The sequence below is a fragment of the Euleptes europaea genome, chromosome 5 (genome assembly GCF_029931775.1).
Source record: "Euleptes europaea isolate rEulEur1 chromosome 5, rEulEur1.hap1, whole genome shotgun sequence".
NCBI classification, from domain to species: domain Eukaryota; kingdom Metazoa; phylum Chordata; class Lepidosauria; order Squamata; family Sphaerodactylidae; genus Euleptes; species Euleptes europaea.
Window position 1 is genome coordinate 81,650,174 of NC_079316.1, and position 12,303 is coordinate 81,662,476.

The following is a 12,303-nucleotide window of genomic DNA, read 5'->3' on the forward strand; positions in this document are numbered from 1 at the left end:
GCCACGCCCGACAGATTCACTTGAGAGTCTTTTAGACTTGGCTCCCATTAATTCAGTCAGAATCCTGCAACAATTCATCTCCACTATTGGCAAACAGCTGCTTTCTGCTCTGGAGGCGTGCACTGCGTCTTCTGTCTCTCAACTCCGTTTGCAGTCTCCTCCTACGTTGCTGCATAGGTGAGCTGGAAGGGCTGGCCACCACTGCTTGCCTTTTGTCTGCTGGCTCAGGGGTAGGGGTGACTCGGCTGACTCAGGACTGAGGGGAGGCCATGCTTCCTCGCCCAGCTCTGTCTGAGCCTCAGTCCCTTGCTGACTGCCTTCTGGTGGCTCTGGGCTGGCTACACAGGGCCCCTCTTCCTCTGATGAGTCCTCACTCCCATCTAGTCCTGACAGACCCACAACAGCAACACTTTAAAACACTTAAACACTCGGACTCTGACATACAATTTTTTGTGATCTGGGTTTACCAGAAAAAATACTATGTAACACAAGACATAGAGAAAGTCTTGGTTCAACAAGAGGCCAGGTTTATTTTTATGTTTAAGACCTTAGCCCCTATGGGTCTTAACTTTTCTCTAGATCTGTCCTGCTTTCTTTAACCGTACCTTTAAGAGTCCTCCAAAATGTCCTATCTTTGACAGCCTTGCTCAGATCTTGCAAATTGAAGGCTGTGGCTTCCTTTATTGCGTCAACCCATCTCTTGTTGGGTCTTCCTCTTTTCCTGCTGCCCTCAACTTTTCCATTTTGGAGGACTTTCATTCATAGGGTCGCCATGAGTCGGAAGCGACTTGACGGCACTTAACACACAACACCTTTAAGAGGTTAAACGATCGCACCTGTTTCCAGCTATTTCTGGAACTGTGTTTTGTGTTGGTACCCGAGAGACCAACTAGTTGTCAGTCCAGGGATTACACATTTGAGCACCTTGTATCAGAGATGTGGTAGGTTATTGGTTTATTCTAATGTTATTTAATTTGCCTCTGTATGAGTTTTGTACTTAGCAAATTTTATCTTTGTAGAACTTACACATCGGGCTTCTGAAATTAAGTGCTTCTCTCAGTGCACAGCCTGACTGGCGGCTTCATCACTAATCATTGGCGACTGAAGAAACCTAACCGTGAAATGGGCTTTATACCAGGTGCCCTTCTTGCCACTCATTTTAGTTAGAATCATAGAGTTGGAAGGGACCATCAGAGTCATCAAGTCCAACCCCCTGCACAATGCAGGAAATTCACAACTACCTCCCCCCCACACCTAGTGACCAGAAGATGGCCAAGATGCCCTCCCTCTCATCATCTGTCTAAGGTCACAGAATCAGCATTGCTGACAGATGGCCATCTAACCTCTTCTTAAAAACCTCCAGGGAGAAGAGCTTACCACCTCCTGAGGAAGCCTGTTCCACTGAGGAACCGCTCTGACTGTTAGAAAATTCTTTCTAATGTCTAGACGGAAACTCTTTTGATTTAATTTCAACCCGTTGGTTCTGGTCCGACCTTCTTGGGCAACAGAAAACAACTCAGCACCATTCTCTATATGACAGCCCCTCAAGTATTTGAACATGGTTATCATATCCCCTCTCAGGCTAAACATACCCAGCTCCTTCAACCTTTCCTCATAGGACTTGGTCTCCAGACCCCTCACCATCTTTGTTGCCCTCCTCTGGACACGTTCCAGCTTGTCTACATCTTTCTTAAACTGTGGTGCCCAAAACTGAACACAGTACTCTAGGTGAGGTCTAACCAGAGCAGAGTAAAGTGATACCATCACTTTGTGTGATCTGGACACTATACTTCTGTTGATGCAGCCCAAGACCGCATTTGCCTTTTTAGCTACCGCATCACACTGCTGACTCATGTTCAGTGTTCGGTCTACTAAGACCCCAAGATCCTTTTCACACACACTGCTGCTCAGACAAGTCTCCCCCATCCTATGATTATGCATTTGATTTTTCCTACCTAAATGCAGAACTTTACATTTGTCTTTGTTGAAGTGCATTTTATTAGTTCTAGCCCACTTCTACAGCCTATAAGCACTGTAGGCTCAGTCCTTATATTTGGATACTGTTATCTGTAATATCAGCTATTAGCTGTGATTATTGTATTGAAAAAAATGATATATGTGACTGTAATCTCTATATATGTAGAACCCTCAGTTTGGGGATTCTCCTATTTGTTCTCATACAGATATTGGTTATTTAGAAATAGCCACACATTTGGAACATAAATACAGTTTTGTTTAGAAACGCTATAAAGGTGGTCTGTAATATAGTTCCTTAAGTGGATTTCTTTAGCCACAGTGCTACGGTTTGGTTGTCAAGTACCTGGAGGTTGGCAACCCTACCTCCTGCCCTCAGAGCTCTAAGCTCCCACTGCTGCTTGGGGAAGGAGTGAGAGCAAAATTTGGGGCAAAGTGGTATTGCTGTGATGCCACAGCATCATTTTTTTATTACGTACCCAGAAGTGACATCATATAACAGTCACCACGATACTCTCAGCTTTCCCCAGAACTACGTGGTTTTTGGAACTAGGTGGACTCACCCCAGGTTTTGGTGGGTCACTCGCTGGCAGCAATTCAGACTGGGGGTGAGGAGTGTGTTCCTTTGGTGCAGGACAGAACCCTAGCTGATGTATGACATGGGCGTGTGTGTGTTGGTATGGCTCAGCATCTATTGGCACAATAAATAAATACAATGCCATAAAATGTTGTTCTTGCACCTCTCATTTGCTTTAATAATAGGCCAAAAATTAAAATAAAAGGGAGGGGAAAAATGCAACTAAATAAAGTAAGGCAAGCAGTGGCAATTTCCTTCCTTCCTCCCTCCCTCCCTTTCCTTCCTAGCTCCTTGATTCATAAATTTTGAGCAGCATAATTCTAAATCTATTGTTTAAGGGATATAAGGGCTGAGATAACTTTTGCCACAGCCAATGGAACCTTAGGATCGCTGTCACTTAATAAATAGGGTATGGTATTAGCTCAGACACGGAGTTACTAATCCAATCTCTTCTAACAAAGAGGAATAATATATTTTTACCTTAGATCCTCATAAAAATGACATTCCAGGAGCACGTGTACTAGACAAGCAACAGAACCAGAAGAACACTGGCAGGTCCTTTCCGAATAAGGTAGGTTCATGTATCTACCTTGCATAACCATAGAAGGGTTAGCATTCAGTCTAGCAAGAGAAAAAGCTCTTAAGAAACTAGGAGTTGTCAAGAAATAGGTATAAGCAGGCAAGCAACATGAGGGAGGAATTCCAAAAAACTGAGATGAGCAAACCAATGAGCACGAAACCATGCGCTACCATAATCCCTTTAATATGCTTTTTTATTTCAGAGAAGGCCTCTGATTTCCCAGGATCTCTTCTATCCTATGATATATGCCCATCAATGACAATTTCTCATAAACATATTTTTGCATGAGGATCTATACGAGCCATGCCTCAAAAAACAAAAAAAACAAAAACTAGATATCTCTCAGTGCTAAAAAAAAAAAAAAAACCCAGCCTAAATTGTAGCTTAAAGACAAACAAACATGTCCTTGCTTCAAGAGACAGTTGGCCAAACTGGGAACAAAGGATAACACCAGGGACACACCGAGAAGCATTTAACAACCTCCATAAAAACTGAAGCAAAGGACGGTCTATATAGACTCATCAACAGCAGTTATCCAAATAGCAGCACCAAAAAGAATAATTGGAATAATTTTTAGATTATAAACTTTAATAGCTCCAGGGATATATTTTCCACCTTTGGTATAAAAATAATTAACACTTGCCCCAACACCAGATTTAATTTTTTATTCGATACAGCCTTTTGGTGGAAGTTCCAGCTCAGATTATAAGAAAAGAGAATACCAAGATAAACAAACTCCTTAACTCGATCAACAACAATGCCATCTATTACCCTACAGAAAGAGGGCAGTTTTCTCTTCTTAAAGAAGATCATAATCTTTGATTTATGGTGATTTATTGGAAGACCTTCCCTAAAGCAATACTCAGGGGAAAAAAATTGTAATGATCTTTGCAATCCAACGCTTGTACAAAACAAAAGAACGGCTTTGTCAGCATAAAGCAAGATTGGAATACTATGGTTTGCTAGCTTTGGTGGGTGACAAACCTCTTGAAAATTCGCTGCTAAACCATTCAAATATAAGTTAAACAATAAAGGAGCTAGAAGGCAACCTTGTCTAACCCCCCTGCAGTAGCAATTTCAACAAGTGAGGGAGAATCCCATCTGCTTAACAACTCATTATGCTGCCCAGCACCGTATTGCTGGAGGTTTGTTCTTTCAAGCGCCTCCTGTTGTTCTCTGTGTGGGTAAGCGTATGTGTGTGTTTGCATGCACGAGACTGGGGAGGGGCATAGGCTGTGGCTTGGCCCCTCCTGGGCTGTTGATAACACATGCATGCTCTGTACATCCCTCTAACAGAGGCTAATCCTACACGCGGGCTTGGCTTCCCCCCTGTAGCATACTCTTCCTCTCACGGCCCAAAGGTAAGTGTAACTAGAAAGAAGGGAAAGGGAGAGCAAATAAATTCAACAGTGGGAAAACGTAATTTGGTTTGGGATGAGTGTGGAGATTCTGGCCATGCAGTCTCTTGAATACTGCGAAAGAAGGAAGAAGTTCGTTCTCTCATCACGTTGCCAGTAACTTTGCATCCCTATTTATCAACAGCTTGCCAAAGCTTTAATAGAAGTACAAATTGGAACAAGTGTTTTGTACTCATGAAAGGCACGAAAGAAAAATGGAAAAAATAGGTCCGAGATTACTGGATGGCACTGTCTTTGTTAAGAGAGAAAGAGTGAAAGAAAGGGAACTGTGGCAACATAAAAGACTTTAAAGGAACCTTGTTATAATACTTCAGGTATTTCAGAAATAAATCTGCTTGCCAACATAAATGGTGCTATATTTGGGCATTTACTTTCAAGTTGTTAATGCCCTGTGCGTTCTGCAGTTCCACATTGTAGCACTAAGCTTCTGTATAGGATGAAGAAACATAATGCCTTTTCTAGTTAAGAATGCAACTTAAAAATAATCTGTCTACAATTAAAAGATGATGTAGATGAGTTGTTTTGGTAGCTGTGGAATAGTTAAAAGTTTGCATTAATGTATAGTAGCAACGGGGATCCACGGCTGTTGTTATGAATACAACAATCAAGTTAAAGTGTGCCTGTTCCACCTGCATAAGATAGGTAGCAATTGCTTCCTAGAAATCAAGATTGCTCTTTCCGGGCATTTTCCCGCTATTGAAGGGTAATGCATTTATGTCAGAAGTATTGCTTGCAATGAGGTATTGATTTGCTTACGTGCTGTTTTGTTCACTGCTTACCAGTATCTGTTTCCTTAGGACTTGGGGAATGTACAGTGACCTTCAGCTAGGATTTTATGACTGATGTTCTTTAAATACAAAAGGCAACAGATCCACTGACTTCAGGAGATGAGGCTCCCCCGAACCCTTCTTCTCACCTTGCTGTTCCTGGGCTGCCTGGAATGTGCTGCCGGCAGGAAAGGCAAAGAGAACAGTGAAAAAGCCAAGCCGTCCTCTCCCTGGGCACAGAACGGACAGTTCTCCACTCGTGACAAACATCTGTGCAGCTGGCAGCTGATCACAGGGGAAGAAGTCACTGAGATCCACCTTAGCTGCCACCAGCTGGGAGAGGACAGTGGCCCGGGGCAGCAATGCATCTACCGGGGCCAGCCAGAATTGTGTGCTGCCTACAGCTCCAAAGGCCGTCAGTTTTGGAAGCAGATCCTGGGCAAGCTCCGCAGAAAGCACCACCCCTGCCAGGACAGCAGCCCACTCAAATCCCGGCTTTGTAGTAGCAAGAAAGGGGCATCAGAGGCAGAGCTGCACCTAGTACCCCCGACTCTGACCACAGCAGTCCCGCTGGCTGACAGCACTGCTAAAGGCAGATCCAAGGGAAAGGCCCGTGCTAAGGACTTGCCAGTACCACAGAAACCACCTCAGACATCCCGGGCTAGGGTGGTCACTAGCTCAGGAAAGGCAGACGCCCAGGACAAGCGCAGCAAAGGGGGAAAGAAGGTCACTCCCGGCCCCTCAGTGGCTCCAACCCACCCATCCAGCAGGGGGGGTACAGCAGGCGTGGAACGCAGTATATGGCCCACAAAGGTCGACGTGGCAGCAATTTACTGCGAAGAGAAGTGGTACGCAATGTGTGCCTTCTTTGTGAATTTTTGGAACGGCTGAATGATGAGGCCGCAGGGTAGGAAGGTGGGGCTAAGAGTGTACAGCAGAGAGACTAGTTAGAGAGGAAGGCAGAGGGGGGTATTTGCAGCGAAATCAAAACAAAGAGAAGAATTGAGTTCTTGAGTGCAACAGAACGTGGCAAAAAATGTGGAACAGTACTTGTGGGGGGGCAGTGTGCAGCTATGGGGCTTTATAGGGTATAGTATTTACTCATTCCTATTAACCCAGTAGCAGTTGCTAACTGAGAGGATAGGATCTGGAACCCCCCCCCCTTTTTTGCATGAGAGGTTATGCATTAACATCCCTCTTTCTTTGCAAGTTCATCTCAAGCTACAAGGCAGTTGCTCGGCTGTGTCAGACATTTCTTCCTTATCCATGATCAGGTAGCTTAATGGTTTGTCAATAAATGGTATTTGGGATTATCCTGTTTGAATCATATGTGATGTTCTTCATTCTGTACCTAGAAGATATCTAACATTTGTATGAGTTCATGGTGGTGTAGATGCTACTGAACATGATTATATTAATAATAATAAATGAAGTTCTTTTACAGCAACCCGTGACTGTTATTTCATTCAGCTGTTACAGTCTTAGTGCTGGTCAAGGGTGATGCATTCAAGATGCCTTATATTGGGTTAGATCCAGTGTTTGTTTTGCATCAGCAGAAGGGCATTTCCACCGGTTGAAGAGGGAGCATTTTTGATAATTCCCCTCTCCCACTACAGGCCTCTAAATCATGCCCAACTCTGTGCTTTGGCTATGCTCGAGGCAGTGTACTGGGGTATTTGTTGGACTGGAGGGGAGAAGATTCCATTCCCTAAGCAGAGCTCCACTCACAACTATTTAGATCCAACCCATTATGTTGGCATAAGGAACCTTTAAGGGAGATGGATGGAGTATTAACCATTATGACACATGTACGTCTACAGAACCTACTCAATCCTAGATCAACAATGGATTTCTCCCCCCAACCCCCAACACTCTCCTCCATTTGGAGTTCAGTCTGCAGCCATCCATCCTAATGAATCTGGCTATTGATACAGTCTTGACTTAGTTTATGTACCAGCCTATTGTTAAACTTTTGAAAGAGCTGAACAGTCAGTATTTATGGGCCAATAGAAGTGTCACCATAAGCTATCGCTTTCTATGTGCTGTGTTGCTTGCATTGTGAGTCTCTAAGAGATGCTTACTGAAGAGTTTTTTCCACAGCTCCAATGGGAATATGCACATTCTTCTCCCAGTCTCAGGCAAATGAACTTTTTTTTCTTCCCAACACAATGAGTCAAAATGTCATATCACACAGGTTGAATCACATTTATGAGAAATTGCATTTATAACCATGGCCTGGATCTTAGCTCCCTTTCGGCTCATGGTAGGCAATTCTACTCTCAGAAGAGAGGGAGGGCAGTTTTCACTGGTCCCTTTCTCTTACTGCACCCCCCAACCCCAACAATTTCCCTGAAAGTCCACAGGAAATTCATGCAGTGCAGCTCTTTTTGTGCTGCATCAGATCCAAGCCCATGTCAACAATTTAATCTCCAGGCTAGTGTAACTTTTTAAAAACCTGAGCTTGTGGTGGTCCTCTTGCTGCCACACACCTTTGCACACCAATAATGCAGCACAAGGTTATCACTGTTTGTCATAACTTGTCCCTCTCCATATTATGCATGGCTCCTTCTTAGGGTTTCCAGGTCCCTCTTCGCCATTGGTGGGAGGTTTTTTTGGGTGGAGCCTGAGGAGGGCGGGGTTTGGGGAAGGGAGGGACTTTAATGCCATAGAGTCCAGTTGCCAAAGTGGCCATTTTTCTCCAGGTGAACTGATCTCTATCGGCTGGAGATCAGTTGTAATAGCTGGAGATCTCCAGCTAATACCTGGAGGTTGGCAGCCCTACTCCTTCTCAAGAAATGCAAGTTACTCTCAAATGAGAGCTGTGTGTGTAAAGTGCCGTCAAGTCGCAGCTGACTTATGGCGACCCCTTTTGGGGGTTTTCATGGCAAGAGACTAAAAGAGGTGGTTTCCCAGGGCCTTCCTCTGCACAGCAACCCTGGTCTTCCTTGGTGGTCTCCCATCCAAATACTAACCAGGGCTGACCCTGCTTAGCTTCTGAAATCTGAGATCAGGCTAGTCTGAAAGCTAGCAGTAACATTTTTAATTTTGCCCCTGAAAAGATTCTATCCTGAGGCATATTCCAATAGTTTAAGGGTTTAGCACCAGAACTAGTGTTCAGGGTTAAGGTTTGGGCCCAGTTTGCATATGCAGGTAAATCATGTGGTACAGAGTTCCTGGATTAGACTGCCTGTGCCAGTGCTTGCCTCACATAAAAAAAAAAAACCAGGCCTTTATCGGGGCAAATTTAGGATTCCTGGCAGGCCTCTGCACATATATGCCAATGTCTGAATTTTTAATGAAGACATTCCAGTGAGAAGAGGATAACTTGGAAAGGGTGTTGTTCTAAGCCATAAGTAAATGAGCAGTTGATCTTTCTTTAGAAAATATCAAAGGAGCCCTAGATTCGGATTATTCCGCTTGAGGAATTTCAGTATAATTTTCTAAGAAGCCTACGATATTAAAGGAGGCAAAAATGGGAACGGGGTGGAGATGTTATAAAGCATGAGCCAGTAACCAGAGCAGCAGTAGACTTTCTGGGACCATGACATGCAAAAGCATGCTCTGTCGCGGCGAGAGAAAGGTGAACAATTTCAAAACGAGGAGTTGTGGTTCAGTCTTGATTCCTCAGAAATGATGCGGAAACTCGGATAATGTGCCCTAAGCATTTCCCCTAGTTTGACCCTTGCCTGAAGGAATGGATTCCAATACTTCAGCATATTTATACCGCCACTGAATCTCACTGCTGAGCATGCATGGTGATACTTGTAATGCCGAAGGATGAAGGGCTCCTCATCCTTCAGGATTATACGCCTCAGAAACCATGCCAGTTTAAAAACCCTGCCACTGGGTAGCCTGTACTGGGCAGGCCTCCACAGAAGACCTCGAAGCCGCTAAAACGTCGGAAACTTTCACAACAGTGGCCATGAAACGTATAAAACAATGGCAGCGGCGGCTGGAAGCTGTCGCTAAGCGACTGAGGGCTCCACATGAATAGCGAGGGAGGGCTGGGTCTGCCCCGGGGGTTTGATGGCTGCAAAGCTGGAGAGGGCTGGTCACATGACCGCGTTTGGGCGGGAGCCCCCCAATCTTTGATCCGCTTGTTCCTTTGTTCTTGCGAGCAAAGGACACAATGGGTGCTACTGGCTCCAAGGCCCCGCGCGGGGTGCTTAGGGACTGGAATGGTCTAATCAGAACAATCAGAAAAGAGGAGGGATGAGCAGTTGTTGGTGGTGAGGGAGTTGTTGGGGCAGGGGGGGGGGGAGATGCCAGAGACCGAAACGAGAGACGTGCTCGGAAAGAGACTATTCATCAGTCTAAACATGTAGCTCTCCCTTACACTGGTCAGGCTGCCTTGCTGTTTTCCTTCTCCTTGTGCTGACCGCTGGTAAGTTTATTTCAGAAGCCCTGATCCGAATGTATTTAACTGGAACAAAGTTCCATTGTGTTTTACTCATGGGTAACTATTCTTATTTTATTCCTGCTTCTTAAGGAAACGCTTTGTCTGACGTAAATTCTGATTTTATTTGTGTTGTTTTATACGCCAGGGGGATGGCAGCATGGTATAGCCAGATCTCTTCAGGTCTCAGAAGCTAAGCAACGTTAGTATTTGGAACGGATGCCACCACGGAAGACTCTGAAGAAGGAGGCAATGGCAAACCACCTCTGCTTCTCACTTGCCTTGAAAGCCCCTCGCTGGGGTGGTCACCATAAGTCAGCTGCGACTTGATGGCACTTTACACGCATCACACACGAAAACAATTCACAGGGACGCTAACCAAGGAGCCCTCCCTCCCCACTTATTCGTGGTTCTAGTGCTGAACACTAGTTCACCTTTTCCATATCCTTGCAACACTGGAGAGCCAGTGTGGTGAAGAGGTTAGAGAGTTAGACCAGGAGATGGGAGATTCCCCCTTCCTCTATTTTATCCTTACAACAACCACCTTGTGAAGTTGGGTAGGCTGAGAACTAAGCGGCTGATATGATATCTTTCTGGTGTTCCCTGACTGAATTGCCTTAGCTAGGACATGGCTCAGAGAAGAATGTACATGGGCTCTGCTAAAACATTGGTGCTCCAAGCAGCCAGCAATGTTAAGCAGTTTCCCTCAACTCCTAGCTTTGTGTGAGTTGGCTGCTGTAAACAACAGGGCAATACCTCTGAAGGACAACATTTCTGAATGGCGGTACATGCTGCCTGTTGGTTAGTCATCACTGAGGGTGAAGATTCTCTAAATTGTACTATATTTATTGGTCCATTAGATAGTTTTTAGCAAGGGAGGGAGGATGGAAACTATACTAAGGAGAAATTTGATGGAGGGGTAGGAGACAGGAGGGAAATTGAATTTGGATTAATAGGTGTGTTGTTTAAAAATTTTAAACTGGGATTGTCAGTGGAGTTATAAAGTGAGGTGGTGCATCTACAGGGAACAGTAGTCTATGTGGTGGGAAACCAGAATGTAGCTACTGTGAAATCTGGGATAGCCACTGCCAGGGGTAAATGGAAGTGGGCAGGTACCTTATTGGGGGGGGCAGCAGAGGGTCAGGGATCCCGGTGATTGGGGGGTTTGGGAGGTAAGGCCGTGGGAGGAGACAACATAAAGGAAGGACATTCTTGGCCTCCTTCCAGTCTATCCCGAGATACAATGGTGAGGGGGCCAAGGCCAGTTCTCAGTCACTGCTGTTGTTCAATGCCAGGTACATAAATAATAAGACCTCCAGCTGCCAAATTATATTTCAGCGCATGATGTGGACCTGGCATGTTTGACCGAGACCTTGGTGTGGGAGGGTGAAACTGTTGCCCTGAAAGAACTTACCCCCCTTGCCCCCAGTCCATCGCCAAGAAAACCGTGACCCTGCAAGACTATATTGCAGCTCAGGGAGTGGGCCTGGTTTACGTGACCGAGACCTGGGAGAGAGAGGGGTTCTCAGTCCTCCATCAGTCCGGGACAATGGGCCGGGGGGTGGCAATACCCAGGAGGCTTTCTCTTTCAGGGCTCTACCCTCTCCAGCAATTTCTGACATTGAATGTGTGGGTCTTGTGTGAGGGTGCCAAGGATAGCGTGCTAAAGGAGGCTGCAGGCTGGGCCTTGGACTTTTCCAAGCTGATAGTTTTGGGGGACTTCAATGTGCATGCCCATGTTGCCTCATCTTCACAGGCTTCGGACCTGATGTCCTCCATGGCAGCCCTGGGGCTCTCCCAGATTGTATGGGGCCCCACGCATCAAGCAGGCCACACAGTGGATTTGATCTTCCAGTCAGGGATAGAGGTGGATCTGATATCTACTGAAGTAGTACCATGGTCAGACCACATTACCTTGAGGGTCCGGATTGACTTTTGCCTCTTCCCTGTTTGGGCGGCGAGCAGATTTATGGTAGCCCACAGAGGCTCATGAATCCAGTTGGATTCCAGAGTGCTCTGGGGGATTCAATTCCCTCTGGCGGTTCCTTATATGAGCTGATGGAAGACTGGCAAGCCGTCTCTCCAAAGCCATTGATGAAATCGCTTGGCTTCCCCCCTGTAGCATATTGATACAGTTAATGAACTGGAGGCCCCTTGGCTGTCTTCAAGTCCAACATTGGACCACTTCAGTTGGCTCTCCCAAGCTAATGTTGACAGGATCCTGCAAGCTGTGAGGCCCACCACATGTCTCCTAGACCTGTGCCCATCCTGGCTGGTTAAAGCCGGTGGGGATGTGGTGTGGGCTCCCCTGGCGGAGATCATTAACCTATAGGGGTCTTCCAGGCTTCTGCCCTGGTCACATGATGGAGACGGTTCTGGTCACCCTCACAGATGATCTTAGTCGACAGCTGGATCAAAGCGGGTCAGGGCTGCTGATTTTATTTGACCTTTCAGCAGCCTTCAACACAGTCAATTATGATCTCTTAGACCACTGCCTCCCCATCATTGAGATCTGGGGCTCAGCCCTTCAATGGCTGTGCTTCTTTCTCCAAGGTTGGGGACAGAGGGTGACGCTGGGGAAGAAAGTATCA

The 12,303-nt window shown here is 45.8% G+C and overlaps 1 protein-coding gene across 1 annotated transcript; it reads left to right on the forward strand.

The window, feature by feature from the left end:
* The first annotated feature begins 5,318 nt into the window (after window positions 1-5,318).
* Window positions 5,319-6,207, forward strand: FGFBP3 (fibroblast growth factor binding protein 3). The gene has a single exon (XM_056849538.1). It carries the CDS (start codon window positions 5,437-5,439, stop codon window positions 6,205-6,207), a length of 771 nt encoding a protein of 256 aa, XP_056705516.1. The 5' UTR covers window positions 5,319-5,436.
* The last annotated feature ends 6,096 nt before the right edge of the window (window positions 6,208-12,303 follow it).